The sequence below is a fragment of the Centroberyx gerrardi genome, chromosome 11, assembly GCF_048128805.1.
Source record: "Centroberyx gerrardi isolate f3 chromosome 11, fCenGer3.hap1.cur.20231027, whole genome shotgun sequence".
Taxonomy (NCBI): domain Eukaryota; kingdom Metazoa; phylum Chordata; class Actinopteri; order Beryciformes; family Berycidae; genus Centroberyx; species Centroberyx gerrardi.
Window position 1 is genome coordinate 25,021,147 of NC_136007.1, and position 20,873 is coordinate 25,042,019.

Genomic DNA, 20,873 nt, shown 5'->3' on the forward strand with positions numbered 1-20,873 from the left:
CTATAGTGCATAACTCCCACCGCCAGCAGCGCACCCTACACCCCAGACATCACCGCCCATGAGAAGACAAGACAGGAGGAAGGAGAAAGAGGGGGAGAGCAGAGTGTGGGGAGAAGCACAGACAGGGATTGGGACACAGGAGGAATCTGCAGAACGGTGAAAAAAACACATGCAGGGGAATAAAATGTTGAGAGAAAGAGGAAAGTTAATGTGGGGGGGAGGGGGGCAGAGAGAAATAGTATTTGGCACAATGTATTGATCAGACAGCTTTGAAGAAGAACTCTCTGCAGTCCGGTTGCATTGATAAACATCCCCTTTGTTTTGTGCTTGTATCTTAACATATGCTAAAATCTTGGGCAGTAAAAGGTTTCGGTAAAACTTATCTTTTCACTAGTGGCCAGATTGTAGTTATGGATGACAGTGAAGCCTTTCAGACACATAATGAAAGGGAATATTTCAATTGGGAGGAAAGGCTCACTGTTGCAATTGCCATGCATAATGTTCAGACACAAAGAGTTAATTTAAACACTTTAAAATCCATTTGCTTGCAAACATGAATCATGAAAATGAAAAGAGAAGAAGCTATTTATTAAATTGTCATAAAAAGGGAGTGGTTCTGATCTTTTTTTTTTGTTTTTCTTTGACACTACTCAGCACCAACCCTCACAGCCACGTATTTAGAAGGCTGATCATAGAGCTTGGGTTGATGGGGACAATTGAAAGATGCCTTTTGAGTGGGAAAGTGGATCGGAATAGGATCGGAGAATACAGTGCAGGAAAAATGCAGTAGGAATAATTTGGGTTCAATGTGGCACGCTGATCGGAAACGTCCGTTAATTTTAAGTAGGCGTAGCAGCTTTCTGCAGTGCATTGGTACTGGTAAACAAAAACATCACAAGACGCTGGAGTATAAATGCTCTTGTGGAGATATTCCTTCTATCAATACTGGTAGGTTTGCCGGATACTGGCCTATATCTCGTATAGGTCACATAGATGTGTACATTGAAATGCTCGCATCCCACCAGGGACAGACACGCTTTACGTTGTGTGGTCTTAATGTCTCACAGTGCAGTCTTCAGAGACCCAGTGTACTCAGGATGAAAACCATGGATAGCAGCACAGAAGCAAGCCAGGGTAATCTTTGAGCGTTTGGAAATGTTCTAGACAATTAGCCTCCCTGCATTAGATAAACAATTGTCCATAAACAACGACGATGCCAAAACATTTGCTGTGATGCTTTTATTACGTGCTCCACCCAAAGTTAGTGAGCGTTAACGTGTTTTGGGGAAGATAACAGGCTGCCTGGACGAACTGCAGAATCGCTTTTATTGTCTTGATGCAAATTGGGAAGGATGGCTCACAGAAACCTGCGTCCAAACCTTCTTTCAAGTGTCATTCTATCTCCCTCTCATTAGTGTATGTCTCTTGACTATTTGGTACCCTTAATGTAAAGGCAATAGTTTCTTTGTTCACAGATATTGGTTCATACAGCTTTGCTTATCAAAATGCTTTTTGTAGTGTTTTGCTCCATTGCGAACTGTAGTGGTTAGACGCTGCCTCAGGCGAAAGGTACCGCAGTCTGTGCTACCTCAAGCTGTGCGTTGTGTTGTCTTTCCTCAGAGTTAATTCTTGGGCGTTACAAATATGTGTCTAAGGCAAAAATATTGTCCGGTAAAATCTAGAATGCGGCCAATTTCTAGAAAAAGCCATGTCCCGCGGTGGGAACGAGGACGGAATCGCAATATCAAGTTAAGACTGGATTGCTTTTCATCATAAAATGTTGAAATCAATCCCCTAAATTCATTAGGTGAGAGGCTGAGTCAGATCCAATGGACTACTAATGGTTGGACGACGCCTCAGCATTTTAAAATCAAGTAAGGAGAACAGTCGCCAAAAAGATTTCGATTTAGGTGGGTATGGTAAAGGAGATATAAATCTAATCCCATAGCACCAAGAAAGGGTTAACCAACAACATATTTTTTCTCTGTTTGTAGCTGTGTTTGAGTGAATATGCAAATATGTTTTAGTGTTTGTGCGCTTGTGGGAGCATTATCTATGTGTGTTAATGTAAAATATATTTGTACATTCCTGTGTGTCTCCTCTATCCTCTCACATTGATTATTTAACCCCTGAACTATACTTGCAGACAGCAACAGTGAAGTTCAGACTGGGTTTGAATTATACATTTCTTTCACTGCAACACAATATTTGATCCCTGTAAATAAAAAATAGCAATAGGCTAATATTGTTTTTTACATTCAGATCAACCTGTATTCACAGGTTTAAATAATCTATTTGTGTTTGAATGAGACCATGTCAATAAATAATGGATGAAAATATAAAATACCCAAATTTTGAAACTTCAATTATGATATGAGCCAGAATTCAACATATGTCAAAATAGATATGATTTCATTAAAGAAATTATATTCAGATTGCTCCCCCATAGTCTGAGATGACCTCAGGTGCTCGTCATAAAACCTCTCCCCTGTGAACAATGCCTTCTGCATTGTATACAAAGAGCAAGGTTTGTGAAACAGCTCTATTAGCTGACTGGAACTTCAACTGACACTCTCAACTCACCGGGAGCTGAGGTTCGCGACTGAAATTAAAAACCAAATCAACAACAAAAAAAAAAACAAAAAAAAAAAAGAAGAAGGAAAAAGAAAACAGCTATGAGGTTTTGGAGGAGGGTGAAAACTTGAGGCCTCACCCTTGAATCTGCAGCTTGGCAGTGGACCAGTTCAGCTTACTCTGATCACCGTCGTCAAAAGGACTCGACACAAACTTTTAAAAAACATCAGGACGTCAGTCCTAAAAACACATTCACATATCACACACACTTATCTTGGTTGTCTCCCCCACCTCCTCCTTTGTGATTCTCTCATTTGATACTGAAATATTGAACAGATATTTGGACGTTTCTTTTTTATTTTTCGTCGGTGACCCTCTCGATTCCCTTCTATCTCTGTCTTCATCCTTTCTTTCTTTCCTCTTCTTTTTCCTTTTAGCCCACCTTTTGTGGGTTGGTAGCGCGCACGCCCTGCTCGTACGTGATCCGCTGGCTGATCAGATACTGCGCTGCTTGCGTAGCGGCTGGCGACCCTGTTATGGTAACTTTACGGTTCCGAGTACCAGGGATGAACTCTCCCTTTTTGGAGATCTGGATGCGGGCTCCTGTTAGCTCCTGGTATTCTACCAGCGTTTTCCCTCCTTTCCCCAAAATGGCGCCAACCAGATTCTCGGGCACTGCGATCTCGACCACGTCCTTGGCCCCGTCCGCCAGCTTCTCTGTCGCCAGTAGGGAGGAGGCCATCAGTGGGGATGAAGCATTTAGGTAACCATTGGAAGCCCCTGTGGCAGCAGCTAGAGAACCTAGGGAGAACCCACCAAGGCCTGCAGCCGGGTGGCCGGCACTGCTGGAAGCATCGCTGGCGTAGGAGGCCAGGAGGTTTGCCGCGGCAGCGGCGGCCGGGTTGGCGCTGGCCGCTACCGCAGCGAGGACTCCGGAAGCAGCTGCAGGGTTGAGGCCCAGGCCCAGGGTGTTGGTGTTGTAGCCGTAGCTGGCCAGCGTGTTGAGGGCTGAGGTGATGGCCAGCAGATCGTTGCCAGAGAAGCTGGACATGGCGGCGGGGAAGGCGCCCATTCCTGTCAAGCCGGCCTGGCCCAGAAGGCTGGAGGCGGTAGCAGCTGCTGCGGCTGCGTTGGGCAGAACCTCGGCCGAGTTAGCGTAGGGGGAGCCGGTGGGGTTGGAGTTGGCCACGGGGCCGGAGATGTTGGAATAGCTGATGTTGAGGCAGCTGCTGCTCTGTGGGTCCTCCTGGATCTTCTGTACTATGATTTCCACGGCCTTGCGGTTCTGCTCGGGCTCGCCACTGATGGTAACCACTCGCTCCTGCAGGTTGATGCCCTCAGGCTTCTGGGAGAGCTGTACCCAAGCCCCCGACTGCTCCATCACTGCTTTCACGGTGGCTCCGCCCTTGCCAATGATCAGCCCAGCTGTGCTATTGGGCACTATCAATTTAGCCTGTAGAGAAATGGAGAGATTGAAGTAGAAAAAGGGGAGGGAGAGAAAGATTTAAGGGTAGAAATGATCGACAGAAAGAGGGATATCTCTCACTGAGTCAGTCTACTATACCAGCCCCCGCTTTACTCAGCGATTTGTTAATCCTAGGGGTTTAGGCTGCAGCTGCCACGCGGCTCTTTCTAGCTATGAAAGACTGTAGGTAAAAATAACCCCATACCCTCACATTTTCCTGACCCCACCAGGCTCTGGGTCATGGCCCAGTGAACAAGTAAGACTGACAACTAATAGACAAGGTGTGCTGGAAGCGGGACTGTTCCTACCATGTAGTGACTACACACCCTCATGACCCTTATGTCAACATTCACTTCAGTCAACCATTAACACAGGCAGTATGCAGTTGCTTTTTTACTTCAAACGTGGGTAAGATTTCTGTTTTATCTCGGTATCTCACCTGCTTGACGCGGTCAGGGTTGACAGTGGTCTGTGGTTGCAGTATGCTGACTGGTTCGGTTTTCTGGGCGCTCTGGGGCATCTCGCGGACTTTCTCCGCAATGAAGTTGTGGACACCATTGAGGGCTTCGACTGTACCCTGTATCAGACATACACGCTCTGTTGTTCCTGTGTTGAGAGGGGGGAGAAGAAGAAGACAACACAAATGATCAGCTACAGCAACGTGTTCTGGGTGTGTTTCTGGTGAACAGGCAACTTACAAGAGTTGAGGCTTTTGGCAGGGGGGCAGGGCTAAAATGTACACGTATATTAAGATGTCTTGGCAATGAAAAATGTTCCTTGACATTTCACAAAGAGGCCTAATTGCTAAGCTATCCCTCGCTTCCTCCATTTACACAATCAACAGAGAAACAGCTGAAAGAAAGAGCCGCGCTTGGTTAGCGAGCCACAGGGGGGGAAAAAGGATTCCTCTTCAATGATGTAACTCTTTCAGTGCTCGGGTATACTGAGCCTGTACTCGCCTTGCAGCTCTAATAGACTAAACACACACTTGTTCCTCCTCTAGGCTTCTTTCTACACCCACACTGACGACCCGACCAGCATTCCGTTGCCATGGTAAAGGGGCCGAGCCGTGGAAACAGGTGATGCAACAGCGAGTCCTTTTTACTTGCTTGCACAATTATTTTTTTTAACAATCTCCCTTTCTTACCACCCTCCCCTTCCTCGCTCTCTTTCTTTTTCATTAAAACCTAAAATAAACTTTTGCTGTTCTTTCATTTCAGTAATTAAGTGGCACTCTATTTTCTTAGTTGACTTGATAGACGACATAAAACCAAATAATTCAGTGAGAGAATAGTGTCACATTAGCCATTTTTCCCACTGGCAGAGAGTCATTAAAACTGGAAAACTAGTGTCCAAGCAACGCTGCTCTACTGCATCTTTGGCATTTCCATCCGTAATTCAATTGCATCTCCAGTTACAGCATTGGGTGACACACATATCTGCATCTGTCCTATAACCATCTATCAGTACTCAGGTACCAAAAATAATCAAAATCATACATGGTTGGTTCATATCAAAGGCCTATATAATATACTGTATGTGAGTGGTCAATAGGCCAATTTCACAATATGAGAAAAAGGCAGGAGGAGACTCTAATTGGAAGAAATGGGAGCACCTGACCTGCATTTGACCTTAATAGTTTCCTGAGGAAATTCTAGCTAATACTTACATACATACTAGATATACAGTATATATATAGATATACAAGAATGTACACCAGGAACCCCTCATAAAACTGTTGGAGATATAGTTTCGGCACATTTTACACCACATTTAGAACAGGTTAGCTGTCCAAAAGCAACCCAAGTAAACCAAAAATAGAAATCTTTCTGAAAGACACACAAACAGGCTATAAATGACAAATGTTAAAGTAGGATAGGATTATACAAGCTCTGGACCCTGCAGAAGTTGGCGCTGCTTGGTGATATTTTGCTGCACCTGCCTGTCATTCTTGAAGAAGTGACGGACTGAAGCCTGCAAGTGCAGTCAGCCAGCACACTCTGGACTTACGATGTTGGCACAAACACCCTTTCAAAATGATCACAAATACAACTAGCATATCATTTTATTTTTTATAAATGTTTGCAGGTTGCTAGGCAATGGTTAAGTTAACACACAATTTTCAGTCCACAAGCCAGGGTGCCACTCTGTATGTAGCCTACAGACTCTATTTGCCAGGCACTCGGGCTAAGATCTAAACTCATGTTCATAAGATTAAACAGACAAGATAAACCAGTTGGATTGTTATTGACTATGGAGCCTAACAGTGGCTATGCTGGAGGAAAAACCTGTGGTAACAAGGTACTAATTCATGCAAGTGAAATGCCACTGCATGTGCATGATAATGTGTACAAAACAGAAAATGTGCACAAGTTGAAGCCACTATGTGTGCACAAATTAAAATGCGGCTACAATTATTTATGTTTTCCTAAAGTGTGTACACAAATACATTGCCAGAGATGCCTTAGTGTGACTTACTGGAATTTATTTAGACTGAGCAACTTCTTTGTCTGCCCTACTCAGATGCAAAAAAGACCGGAAAATGGCAAACTAGGACATCTTAAGTGATGCAACACTTCCTTGGAAAAAAAAATATTGCCCTGAGTAGATAAGCATTGCTTCTTGCTTCACTCTTCAGCCGTTAATGCTGGCCTGGCAGGTCCCTGTAGTCAAACAGGTAACCTCTAGTTGAAGTTCCCTGCACCTAGGAAAGCCTTCAAGGCGTGGCACTGCTGCCTCCAGGGCAGCAGAATATCACATCCTGAAGCCTGACTTTTAACTGCCACTTCACTCCATCAAAGTGTCTTAGCAAACAGAGAGTCTCTGCTGAGAGGTCATGCTATCTAAAGGCCTGATTTTCATTCTCCACCTTCTTCCCTCGCTGGCTTGCTTGCATCGTCTTCTCTCTTCTGTCTGTGTCTTTGTAGTTGAAGACTTTCATAATAACTGCTCTGGGCTCCAAGTTGCAGCAGGAGTTAGCTCGTCCTCTTGATGACAGGAGGGGAGAGAAATGTGTCATTGCCCCGGAAAGCACACATCTCAGCCTTCAGCTTTCCCCCCAAGAGACCAATAAGTCTCAGGTGAGAGACTCGGTTCTTCCATCTTGATCCTGAAGTAAAGTATGAAAGTTTCAACTGTTCCTTTTAGTTGCTTGAGCTTTTCTGTGACGATAATCTAGCTCATCTTGAGCTTGTCCAGTTCTTTTCTCTGCTTCTTCTGATAAAAATAAAGATGGGAATTTCATTGTTGGAAATCCCACTGTTGGATATGTCCATCTTGTCATCTAAAAAGTTATTTTGAAAGACATTGATTTTAAATGTAGGGATTTTTTGTAGCATGTCTTTTATATCCAGTAAATCAGACAGAGGCGTCTGGAAAACTTTCATATTGCATCACACCATGACCAGAAGTCCCCAGCCACCACTGTTCCCATCTTTGAAAAAAGACAGCAACTACACCATACTAACCATAGTCAGCCATTTAGTACAGACAAATAGGCCTCTATATTCTACACCCTGGTTTGTTTGGGTGCATGTGCCTGATCCTAATAAGCTGCAAGACAGAGGAGTGATGGTTCTTACCAGTAAATTGTAAATTTAGGCAGGACCAGGATTCTGTGGGACCTTTTGCAGTAATAGATAGCGTCATTTGGGACAGCTATAACGTAGGATCTGATGTCTGTGTGCCATAATAATAGGAACACCAGGGAGTTTACTATTAGAGGGAACACTGGCACAAAGTGCAGTCTTCCAGGACAGAGTGGAGAAGGAACTTGATTTTAGATTCCAGTGGAGTCTGGTTCTGTCTGTCCAGAGCCTGAAGACTGCACTTCTTAACTTTTAGTCAAACATTTTCATTTTTGTGAGTGTACAAATAGCCAATCACCAAAACTGGCCACTCAGCATAGGGCTGGGCAGTAATTCAATACTATCATCTATCATCTTTCAACAGAATCATGTCATAATTAAATAATGATACCAAGTTATCATGATACACAATTCTGTTGTCTAAATTAATGATAAAAAAGAAAATACTAAATAAAAAATACTAAAAATCTCTTGCAAGATAAAATCTGAAACAAATTAGGAAGTTTTATCATCACTTTATTACCATGTAGTTCAAATTGATAAACAATCTGATTATTTATGGCACATTAAATATAGCAGATATTGCTATATATTGCTATATATTGATATTGAAATAATTTATATAATTTGTCCATATCACCCGGCCAAGTCAGCACCAGTTTCATTTTGAAAGCCAAGTGTTAAAAGATTACAGTTCTTCTAACTTCTAACATACATAAAAAAGAAGAGTAGATCCATATGTCCATATATCTTCATTCTATATTCCAGAATCCAGATCATACTTATAAATACTGAAATACCTCATCAAATGCAGGAGGCTATAAACTAACTGCATTTTACTGCTAAACACCATCATTATAGCATTTTAATGTGGTTGCTTAACTTTGTAAGCTCCTTTTTTGAAACTACCTCGCCCTATACAGTGGATGCACTGGTGATGTTTTCCACGATGAGGTCACATATTGTGATTCACAGTTTAATGATCTGATAATCGAAAACATAGGCCCATTGTTTCTATGACATCACAACGACTTCATCTGTGTGCGCTGTACAGTCAGTAACTCAATACACGAGCTGGGCCGGTGGCCAGCTGCACAAAGCAAAGGGCTCGGAGTTTTGCTTCTAAGTTTGAAGCTCAAATCATGAACTCCCACAGCTCTCTTTGCAGCTGCTTAAAACTGTGGATGGGTGTGTGTAGGTGTGTGTAGGTGTGTGTAGGTGTGTGTATGTGTTGAATGCACAGTATGACTAGGTGAATGCATAGTATGCCGCATCTATGGGGGCTGGGCTAACTCGGTCAGGCAACGTTTCAGAAAGGTTCAAATCGCGTAACAAAACAAAAAAAGGAGCCAAGCACGCAAACAAAAAAACTTTCAGAGAGCAGCATGATGTCATCTTATCTGGCTTCAACTCCCCGAACTATCAGGAACCAAATCTCAGAGAAACAGTGAGCGGGGAGGAGGAAAGAGGAAACTTGGCTTGCGTTAGAGCAGCCTGAGTACAGCTGGGGCAGGGTCACGTCCACAGAGAGAGATTGAAACAGGCTATTTCTGGGCCTGCCCCCCTGTCCCCTCCCTCACACACAATCATGCATCATCCACACCCTTCACTATCTCCAGCCATCCATCTCAGTCTGCCACAGCAGGGCCCAGTTGCACAGTTCCCATCAAGACCTTTGAATTCATGGTTTCATGTCTCACGCTGACGGATGGGAGATGTGAGGTGGGTGGGAATCTCAGAGTGAGCCATCACAGGGAGGGTTGCAGGAGAAAATGGCTGCACCGGTTGTTGTCCCTTGATTTCTCTAGTGTGCGATTGTGCTGTGGTTGGAGTGCGCTCAGGCTGCTGCAGGATGAGAGATGAGGGCGTGAACTGTGTGTAATGTCATTAGCATGCTATATTAGCACAAATCGCAGCTAATTCAGCACTGAAGGAAGGTAAAGGAAATGTAGGTGATACATTTGTCATGCCCTGTCAACGCTTGCCTCTAAAATTCAGGACAGGACTTTGACTTGTTCTAATCTACATCAGGCCGTTCTAAACTTCACCAAGTTGCACGTGCTTAATGCAGCTGGTCCTGTCCTGTGCCCATTCGAGTTTTGTAAAGGGCTAGCCTATAGCGGCTTCTCAGAAAGAGGCGTTCGAGACTATTGTGCAGTGTACAGTAGTAGTCGTTTCATTTTACTTCTGCGGGCCAGAACAACCACCCAATCAAATCCTTGCCAGCACCCTCTCCCTGAACTCCTCTTCTCACTCATCACGATAATGAGTAGGGGGATGGGTAGAGCAGGTGGTGGCCTATGAACACATCCACAAACCAAAGAGAGAAATAAGGAGACATATCACTCCTTTCATTTGTTCCTATGCCAACAAAGTAGCTATAATTCATTCTCCCAACATAGCTGGCCTCTGGTGTGGAGAATTTCGAGCCTCGCTTTCCGTACATGCGTTCTTTTATGCTGGCTAACAGAAACATGCTGGAAGAAAAAAAAGTACAGGGGAAATATTCCAAGCATATCCAAAACCACACGTTTATCTTTCTTCCCCTCCCCTTCCAGTGCACAGTAATTCTTTGCCACGGTTCGGTCAGTGCAATATATCACATGTAACTCCCAACAGAAAGGTCAAATTTGAGCCATGTTGTGCAGTTTTCTGTCGGCAGTGTAACGTTGCGTTTTCTACATAAAAATAATCTAAAGACTCTCTTTCAGCCAGTATTGGCAGAGGTCATGAGACAGATTCTTTTCCATTTAAATAATCTAGGTAGTCATTCAGAGGCAAAACTGAGTTCTGGACAACAATTTTCCTCTCTCTTTGATACTTTATAGAAGTGGTTGCTTGAGGCAATCAGAGAATTCACTGTGAGCCCTATAATTAAAAAAAAATCATAATCATTTTTTGCACGCGTATTATGTGCTACATATATTTCCTAGATCATGTGCACTGCCACCTATTTCCTATCTGAAGAGGTAAGTGTGTATATACAGTGTAAAGTGTGCTACTACAGGGGGATTATTTGCTTCCATCAGTTATCACAGAAGACATCTGGACCTAATAAGCAGCGAGACGCTCAGCACCTGTTATTTTTCAGCAGGTTGAAGCCTCCTCTGAGGCATGAAGGACAAACACCAAGACTTCTCTAAGACTCAGGCGTTTCTGTTTAGAGGATAAGATGCTTCAGCGCTGACCTCCATCCGATAGGGGTCATCGGGAAGCATGAGCATCTTTTCCCTGTTGCCATTTCTCGAATGAGGCCTTGCTGCACGACTAATGCCTCCGGTATACCCTACATGTCCTCTGCGTCACAGAATTTGCTCTCCTTTTCATGGAATAAAATGGCAGCCGGGCAATTTTTCCAGGAAAGTGAGACGTTTCTTATAATGCACCAACATGAAAATGTGAACAGTGGAGCAAAACGAGGAGCAAAACGAGCGCCCCTGCAACGAGGGGTGCGACCTGCTAGCCAGGCAACCAAATTGAAAGTGAAACTGCCTTCAGACTTGAATGCTGCATCTGGCAGCTGTAACATCTACATGCACGTTTAGTCCCGCCAAGGACATAAGGATAATCTAGTTCAAACTGTTTACGATTGGTCCGTGATTGAAATTGGACTGCAATTATTCAGGGGGACCAAATAATGAGGAAATATGAATTGCTTTCTTGCGCCAAAGCATCGGCCTTTAGGCTAGGGTGATGAGTCAGACAGCTCTCCTCATATATAAGCCTGTATGCTGATTGATTTTAGTGTTAACTCTTACCTGGGTAGAAGTCTTTGGATTTAGACAGCTTGATGGTGGCACCTGTCTCTTTCTGCAGTTGTACGATGGTCTGGCCGCCCTTGCCAATTATAGAGCCGGCTGCATAGCTGGGGATCAGCACCTTCAGGAAGTACTCACCCTCCTCTGGGGGAGAGAGACACACAGAGCAGGAGAGGGTCACATCTCGTAAAGTGGCTCTGCACATCATCATATACGCCATACAGGTACCCAACCCCCAATACCCTGAACAAGCAAAAATTCAGAATGGGCATATATATCTTTGACAAGTACGGGAGGAAGACAACGGCATGTCTTATTGCTGTATTCCTCTGGTGAAGGGTAGGTATCCACAGAGATTTTGCATTTTCAGTGTGATTCTTTGTAGCCTTCGGTGCATTCACATTTTATCAGAGATTGGTGACATGTTCTGTGTTCTGTCCCAGATTTCTAGTAGAGTCAATGATGACCTCCTTTCCAGTTTGCAGAGGTCTAATTTTAACTGTTTTCAAGGAGTTTTAGCAACCTCTGACAAAATACAAAGCCAAGTCCAGTGTTATTAATCCCTCTTTACAGATGAATATCAGGAAAACAAAATTAACAATCTAATCTGATTGTGAAAATTAGCCCTCATGCTGTGATAGGGAATATTACACAGAGGACTAAATGCAAACACATGAAACCACTATCCATGCAGTCCATGAAAGCCAATACAGTGTGATCCTGAGTAATGAATAGAAGTGAGGAGAGCATATGGGACACAATCCCACAGATTTGTTCAAAGGGTATACTGCCAAGACAGTCTAAATCTCCTCCATTTTGGAAGGGGCTTCTGTGGCTTACAGCGGATTGTAGCAGTCAGTGATTGACAGCACGTCAGTTTAAAGAATTTGTAGCCCAACCTGTTTCCCCCTTCAGTTGGGAAAGTTCCCTTCCTACATGGCTAATCAAGACTTAATCAGCACCAAGGTGAGCCACATGTCTGTCCAAGAAAACCCTGATCAAACTGAGAGTGCTAATCCACCATCAAGCAATCAGCCACACGTTGGGCTTGGACACAGTTATTCTGAATACAATTAAAAGACCTGCATGGGCAACCCAAGACAGAATTAATGACTCCAATATATTAAATACATCATATAATGGTAAAGAATTTGTACTGGTGCGCACTTTTACAGTAAATACTAAGGCACGGATACAGTGGTTGCCAAATATTCTCCTCTGCATGCATGTTCCGATGCAATGACGTCATGTTCGAATCTTTTCAGCTGCCTCAAGGGTGACGTCACTCCAGTGAGCATAAATGTAAAAAAAAAAAAGGACCTGTCCGGCTTTCTAATACAACCCTGCATTCAAGTGAAGTATGCTACCGATTCTCATTTTGGATCGCCGATGCCGATGCCACAGGGTCTGTCAGCGTGTCGCCGCATCCTATGTTTCGTGTAGGTTAACGACTGTGGGGGCTTGTCCGGCATGGCGGGCAGGGAAGACGGATGGACGGAGGTAGATAGCCCCGCACTGAGACTAACCTGTTGCCTCAGTAATGCACTCATTAGATTCAGATCAGAATGAACATGGCACTGTGACATTAAGGAATTTCACAGCCTACATGTTAGCTCTGCTCCTTATTCCATTAATATGCCCCTCGTGTTCCATTCAGACTCTGCTTGTTTTTGTGCACAAAGCCCATAATCAATGGCTCTGACATGTTTACAGACAATGATGGGTTTGTTCAAGGAATTTCACATTTGATTTACGTTCATTTACCATGGTTGCGGGGACCTTCCCAATTAGCACAAGGATACTATCTTACGTTTGCATGAAGGCATATTGACATGAAATGAGAATTTACACCAATATCGAAAGCCAGTACATATGTTAAATTAATACTGGTCACTATGGCATGTTTCTGAGAGCATCCTAGAAAAAGAAATGGGAGATAAACCATTCTATGGACACCACACTACCAGCTATATTCATCTCAGGCCCTTTTTTGCCCTTTGAATTTTCATGGTATATCGCAGTCACCTCTCCATTCTGGCAATGAATGACAATAAAATGACCTTGGTGAAAAAATAAAGATCATGAGTGACTGACATGGTCGTCGTAAAGCTTTTGAGTCCTTACTACTGTCAGAAGACATCTGATACCGTAGCTGCTCAAGGAATTTAATCTGAACGATAGTGATTGCAGAGTCCAAACATCCTGAGACCTGTTGTTGACAGGCAAGCCCAAATCCACTGCGTAACTTTCTGCTTATCTTCAACCAGAGTAAGCCCAGCAGGGGAGCAAGCCATTGAGATCCCCTCCGTCGCCCTCACAGCCACGTTTGCTGTCATTAGTCAATAATTAATTCTGTCCTAGTGTCTGAGATCACAGTAACAGGTTTTAATGGCGTCATGTGGTAGAGTAAACATGGCAATCTGTTGCTGCAATCCGCCAGGGAATGGGAGCAGTGGGGCACATTGGAAAGCTGAGCCAGTGGGGTGTTAGTTCAAACCCCTGTTCCCAATACTGGAGGGATGGCTTGGAGGAGAGACACGGACACTGAGCCAAACGTGTTTAGTTAAGTCACTCAAGGGGGGTGGGTCAGGAGGAAATGCCTTGTGACCGTCCTCCCTCCTCCTCACTACCCCTCCAAGTACCCACTCTGCATTTCAATAGACCAACCTGCTGCTGACAGGCAGCAAGGACGATGGAACAAAAATGAGCAATAATGAACAAATGAGCTTTAGGTGTATGAAATTGTACACAGTTTAGCATGATAGATAAATTCAACAAGTCAGACAAAAAGAGTTAGAGTCTTACCCATTCTGAGATCTGCTGGTTCAAGTCCTCTGTCAGATCGCCATCAATGCCGGGGCACAATCTCTAAAGGGTATCTTAACGTTAGGCTAGGCATAGGTGCAATGGTAGTGTTGAGGAATGCGGCCAGTCGACCTTTTTCACCGAGGTCTAATACATCAGTGGGTGCAAAAAAAGAGATTTCACCGCAGCATCCGAGCCATGCCTGCAGCTGGCCAGAGCCTCAATTGTCTGAGAAAATGCTAATGCAGGCTCTCAGTGTTTTCAGTGAAAGACGGCACGCATTGTTCGAGCCTGCATCGGTTTGAAGGGGGGGGGTCTTCCCTGCCGCATCACCCTTTTCACTGCTCTCATCCATATTCATCGAGTGGCCTGTCCGTCTGCAGCAGCGCGCAGGACTGACACCTCGCTTGGCCAATCAGCAGCCTCCTCCCTCCGGCACGTCATGTCACCACCCCCCCGATGCCGGTCCCAAAAAATTGAATTTTCTCCCCTACTCCGCCTCTTTTGACGCAGCACTATAAAGTATGGCGGTCCATTCACTCACTTTTTTTAGTGGAAAGTGACAAAGGTGAAGTGGCTGGGGGCGCTGGCTTGAGTGGTGAATGGGAAAGCATGTAGAGTGACCTTCAACGGTGGCTGAAGAGGTGTATCGATAACATAAGCAGATGATGAAGGAGGTGGAGGAGGAGTGATCTGAGACAGCGTGCCTTACGCCACCCCCCCCCCCCCTTTCCTTTCCTCCTTTCCCCCACCCCCAATCCCTTAGACGGCCATGTTTGAGAGGGCGGAGGGGCTCATCAACCATTGCAAATGGCAGTGCCGCAGAATGGTGGAGGGGGGTGATGAAGCCAATCACTACGCCTATAAATCTTACACAGAGAGGTATCCTATGTGAGTGTATGTCTGCAAATACTGCAATGTGTGCATGTGTGTAGATACGGGAGGGGGGTCCAGCTCCACTAAATAGTGCTTTCCAGGGAACCTGTAAAAAAAGGGACTCCTTTTCCCTCAGCTGCTGATTAATTTTGTCTAAAAATGAAAACCTAGCATCGTGGCCCACAAGGTTTTGGAGCGAACGGCTTCCAGAAAATTCTACCAGTAAACCAGCCTCATTCACTGAGAGATGCTCTAGTATATAGACATGGTCTCCCTGTAGACTCCACTCCCTCTCACTGTCTATCTATCTCTCCCTTTCTCTCTGCTTTGCTCTGTCTTCATTTCTATCTCTCTCCCTCACATTCTCTCTTTCACTGCCACCTGGCAAATTCACAGTCCGCTCACGTCACATCGCTCTGCAAGGGCACCTGTGTCCTTCTCACCAAAAATAAAAAAATAAAAAAATACAGCTCACATTCCTGTGCCAACCTTTCCATTAGCAACATTACGAGATCATACCTAATCCCTCAGCAACACAACCTTTGGAAGGCACATGCTTGCCAGCAACATGGGCTCCGAGTATGGGTAATTACAGGTTAAATTAGAAACAGAAATTAATGAAAGACATGTTCATTTTGAGGAGAGAAGGGCGACGCTGATAAAAAAGAAGAGTAATTTCCCTCATTCAGTCCGGCTGAATTGTCCAGCCATCTCTAAATGCACAACGAGGGGCTCAGCTTTGAAAGAGCACAGGCTTTCTTCTCTTTGTTGCAACTGCCAGTCATGTTAATGATCAGTTCGGCAGGAATAATGTGATCAATATCAGACGTAGTCAAGGGGTTGGTGATTACAGGGATGGGTGAGGATTATCAAGCCGTCTACCACCGCCAGACCAGTGGTAGGTTAGCCATGTAACATATAATGTATGAAAATCACATGAAATGGCAGGTTAGGTTAAAGCACAGGACAACAAAAGAGTGCGTGATTATGAAACTATCTGTTTTGTGTAGTAGTCGTTCTTAATGGCCTAAATGTGTATCTAATGTATATACAATGTGTTTCTATGCTTGGTCTGAGCCTGTCATAGGGGAGTGGCAAAAATTTGTTTTAGAAGAATGTACTTTTTGTTAAATAAGCTATTTACCATTATGACCAGTAGATTGGTTGCCATTTCACCTCTATATATCCATTTTTTGGTGTGCTACAGAGCATATGCTAACACTTTTGAGAGGATGCTAAGCTAGCTTGTCCCATTTCAGGCACAAAGGCTTTAGCATGCCGTGTAGTAAAGTAGATAGATGCTGGACACACAGAGGTGAAACTGCTACCAGGCTGCTGATGAACAAAACGTTGGTGTGTTCCTGTAATGAGTCTGCTGACATAACTTGGAGATTTTGTCCCCCAAAAATGGCCTTCATACCCTTACAGTGATTTTAGAGAACAACATAGACCATGTATAGAGGTTGTGTTCAACTGTTCAAGTCAAGCTACCAGTCAAACCACCAGAAATGTGCTACAGAAATTCACATGAGCTCAACTGTAAACCAAGCTGTTTGAATGTGAGAGTGGTACGGCTAACCAACAAGCTAGCTGAATTAATGTTGATGTTCTTTTTTTTTTTTCTTTGTCTTTTTCATGGGGAGGGAAAAGCAAAAACATCACAATGTAATAGTATACTAATACCATTATAGATTCGATTTATACTACTCAATTCTAGCAATACATATCTTAAGGAATTAATCACATAAACTAGTGGTTATGAAATTGATTTAGCCAGAACCATTTACCATGTATTTTTTGCATGTATTACCATCACTTTGAGTGAAGACTGCAATTTGATGCATTTTTTCATATATCCGATTATTTACACATGAATTACACACGGACAGCTTTTTCTACATTATTTCTTTTTGACAAAAAAAAAAGGGAGAGAGGGATATAAGACGGCTACGCTTAAGATTTGGATTTTCTCGTTGTTTAACTTGATTTATAGGTCAGGGATTGTGCACAGACAACAATAGCTTGTTTAGGAAGCCATCTGGAACACCTTTCCCTCTGAGGAAAGAAATGGCGGCCTCTGGAGAGTTAGAAATTGCTGTAGTCAATATTGCTTTTTCATCGCCACACAATTAATTGTGCAGCCCTAGATCCTAGAAATACGGTGTGGCGGCGATACTGCTGGAGGACAGGAAGGTCTTGAAAGAACATGTGGTCGGGCAAAAATCAAGTGGCAAAATGGTGTGTAATCCCATTATAAAACTTAACAGCAGTAAAAGTCAAAGGTGCCTGAGTGAATTAAGTATTCTTACCATTTATTCGAGATTTTCAAAATGCAATTTCACACCATTTAGCCATTTGTATCATTTGGTAATTGCTTGCACCGATCAAATGTGTGGCACCACTTAGAGTCCAATCTATGGTGGAGTCTCTATGCTACAAATGAATGGCCAAAACTCTTCCAGCAAAAAAAACATATGACCATATGACATATGGAGGCTGAATGTGCTCTAAAATAGGGTCCGGTGACACAAGGGTCCTTATACCACACTTAAATTACATTTTTGCATCACATCTTTTCTAGCATTGAAGGTGTTGCCTGCAGTGAAGTTGCAGTCATGCTATTAGTACTAGAATATAATGTTGCTATCATCCAATGATGGAGCGTGTGTGGGATACAAAGACAGACAAAGTAAATTGCTATACCATATGGTGAAGAAACTGCCAATTCTCCGCTGACGTCCAATTAGCATAAAGTTCTTGGAATAAGTGGTCCCTATGAGCTGCATACCATAATAATCAAAAGCTGGAAATGAGATGTGCCTGACAGGGACTAATGAATCTGCCATCATCCTCACTGCTGCACTCCAAGATCTTACTGATGAGTAATATGGCATGTGTGCACCCAGCTCTTTGCAGGCGACTTGTTGATTACTTATTGACCACCATCATTTCTCATCAAGAAAAATAAATCAGGATCAGGTTGATAAAATGTCTGTCTTTTCCCCCACCAAGAGCCAGATTTTCTGTGACCTGCTTGTGATTTTTGATCTGGTATTACGCTGTGTTTCCTTGATGTATTAATTTAGCTGCATGTCCCATCTATTAACTTGAAATGGAAAATTCACCCTAAAAAGAATTTGCTTTTTGTAGTCCGGTGAGCTTAGATTTCCATGCACAAATACTGATGGAACTAACAACTTTCTCCAAAAGACAAGAACCAAGGTCCTAATTTGTCAGCAAGAGACAAGATATGTAACTGCTCAATAGTTATACCTATAATAGTTATAGTTATACTCAACTGTACTTGCAGAGTAGATCATGTATGTGCTCAAATATGTACTCCTCCATGCTTTTGATGCCTGCATTTCAAAATTATTTATTTTTGCCATTATACAACATGGTAACAGCGGAGACAGCCAAACATGTAACAGTTGTCATGGCTACAATTATGACAGGCTAACAAAAAAACAAAACAGATGTTGATATTTGATTTACCCACAACCTAAAAATAGCTGGATGGGAATCCCTGAGCGGTGATAAGTGTGTACCCTACTAGTTGTACAGACTAATTCTAGTCTATTTCCATGGCGACGTTAGTGTGACGCAATGTGACTACCCAATCACATTGCGCGACAAAATGTGACGGTGTCCGCGACATAACAAAATTCTCCAGGTGCGCGACATGTTGGGAAAGTGTCGAGAGACAGTTTTTTCTGTTGAAAATACGTAATTTCTGTCGAGCGACACTTATCAAAGGTGTCGAGCGCCCTACCATAAATCAGGCTTAATACATACTCTACAAGTATGTATCCTGCTAGTATTCCTGCTTAGCCCCACCTCAACATATGTACTTTTCACAATAAATCGCAGACTGAATTTATAGGCTTAGAATATTTGTTTGGCTTTCAGATGAGTTTCATTTTTTGGCAGTGTCCCCAGTTATGAACCAGGAAAAAACAAAGTGTCAATATTGCAGTAAAATCTCCCTGGCTACTGTCATTGACTCTACTAAGTCTATCACCCGTTTAATGTGAATACAGCAGCTCCATTGTTTCTTGTTCATGTATAGCGCTCGTTTATAGCTTTGGGAGAGACTTGCAAATGTTCACAAATCAAGACTGAACTGTCCGAGATCAAAGGAAGAGCGTGTCAGTTCCCTTTTAGGCTGAAAATAGCCACCCCTCTACCTATTACTTTTTTATGGTCAAAATCGTGTATTTAAGGTTATTAAGCCATCATGCTGTGGTGGTATGTGGAGCTTCTCAGTGTTTCAGTAAGGGAAACAACTGATTTATGATTAATTTTCTGTACTTTACCAAGGGGTCATTGAGAGGGTTCCAGGGTTCAAATGTTGATTTTCACAATAAGAGAATGTATAAGGATGACTGTTTTTGTCATAGGTTTCCTTCCCCCTAATGTCCATACCTACAGTATAATCATATTATAATTCATATCTTACAAACACCTCTTCAGACAGGGTTCCTTGGGTCAAAACCTTATCAAATGGGGATTTATTTAGCAGCTCTTGACATGAAAAAGTTTGGGAACCCCTGGCCTAGGCTGCAGTACTGTTAATGCACCTGATCAACCAACATGCATAGAGTTGGTTTGGTAAACAGAGGAATATTCCTAAGGCAATCATGTAAGTTGTCCCCTATCTCCCAGAGTGTGCAACCCCCCCAGTCCCATCACTTCTCCACTCAGTGGAAGACTTCATAGCAAACCACCAGATGTGGAGCAGAAAGGTGACCGGGTTCAAATGCAGAGCTGACCTGAGCTAAGTGGGCCACTATATCACTCAGTCAGGCTTCCTTGCTTTCCCTGCTCGGATATAAGTAACGACGATAGGAGCCAGAGTCACCAGTGTTTGGAAGTGGCAAGTGCACAGGTGCTGCAGGTTGTAATATGCACCATAAAAAAAGCTTTAAGCTGCATAGGGTTTGTTTTGCACCCGGGAGGGGCGGGGGATAACACTAAAGACTCTGTTTTGATGGAATATTTCGTGACAGCTTTGGAAATACTCCATCAGTGCATGCAGAAGCATCTTGTAAGAGCAGATTTGACTTGGACAAGGTGCTGACACGGTGTGGATGAAGTGGCTCTTGTTGTGTATCTCTTACCTCCAGTGTTGGTGCGCTTGGTACAGCCGGCCTCCTCAGCCGGAGTTTCCAGCGGTCGTTTGCGGGAGTCCGGGTTATCCGCCTCCATAAGGGGCTGCTGCAGGTTGAGAAGGTTGGGATTGGAGTAAATCCCGTTATGATCCACCGCTGCTCCGCCACCACCGGCCATCATCATCTTTTCCCCCCCGAGCTGTAAATAAATTTGCGCTATTTTCCCCCCCACAACACAGCGCCCTCACCACCGCCACATAGCCCGATAACGCGCACCGCGATATGAACGACAAGTTTTGGGGGCTCGTTTCGGTCTCGAAGCGGTCTCGAAGGGCTCAAATTGAGAGACAACAGCGGGATCTGGTTCTCTTCTTCTTTCCCCCTGTCCTGCTGCTCGTCCAGCGCGTCCCCTCACAGAGCTAAATATAAAAATCCCATTGAGTGAAATGCGCTCATTTAACGCGCGCAGCGTCGCTCCGACAGCGTGGTCCTTATTGTTGACGCGCAAAATAACCCTGCGCCTTAAAATAAAGCTGCCCTACAGTCTGGGATCCGATCAACTATTGGAACAAGTGGAGGCGGAAGGCGCTGGAGAATGTTTTCCTTAAGTCATCTTCACGCCATGTTTCTCCGTCAAGTCCTCAGGTCCTCAGTGTGTGATAAGTGCAGCTGTTGTTATTGTTGCCTTTGTAGTGCA

General features: G+C 43.8%; 1 protein-coding gene across 2 annotated transcripts; it reads right to left on the reverse strand.

Moving 5' to 3' along the window:
• Nucleotides 1–3,007: 3,007 nt before the first annotated feature.
• LOC139917130 (RNA-binding protein Nova-1-like) lies at nucleotides 3,008–20,360 on the reverse strand. Of its 2 annotated transcripts, XM_071906192.1 has the most exons (5): nucleotides 20,186–20,357; nucleotides 15,206–15,218; nucleotides 11,385–11,581; nucleotides 4,479–4,645; nucleotides 3,008–4,027 (listed from the first exon to the last, which is right to left on the reverse strand). In XM_071906192.1, exons 1-5 carry the CDS (start codon nucleotides 20,355–20,357, stop codon nucleotides 3,008–3,010), a joined length of 1,569 nt encoding a protein of 522 aa, XP_071762293.1. The 2 variants fall into 2 exon arrangements, with proteins under 2 accessions (XP_071762293.1, XP_071762294.1); XM_071906193.1 differs by lacking the exon at nucleotides 15,206–15,218 and having other exon boundaries at nucleotides 11,385–11,528; nucleotides 20,186–20,360.
• Between the last annotated feature and the right edge of the window lie 513 nt (nucleotides 20,361–20,873).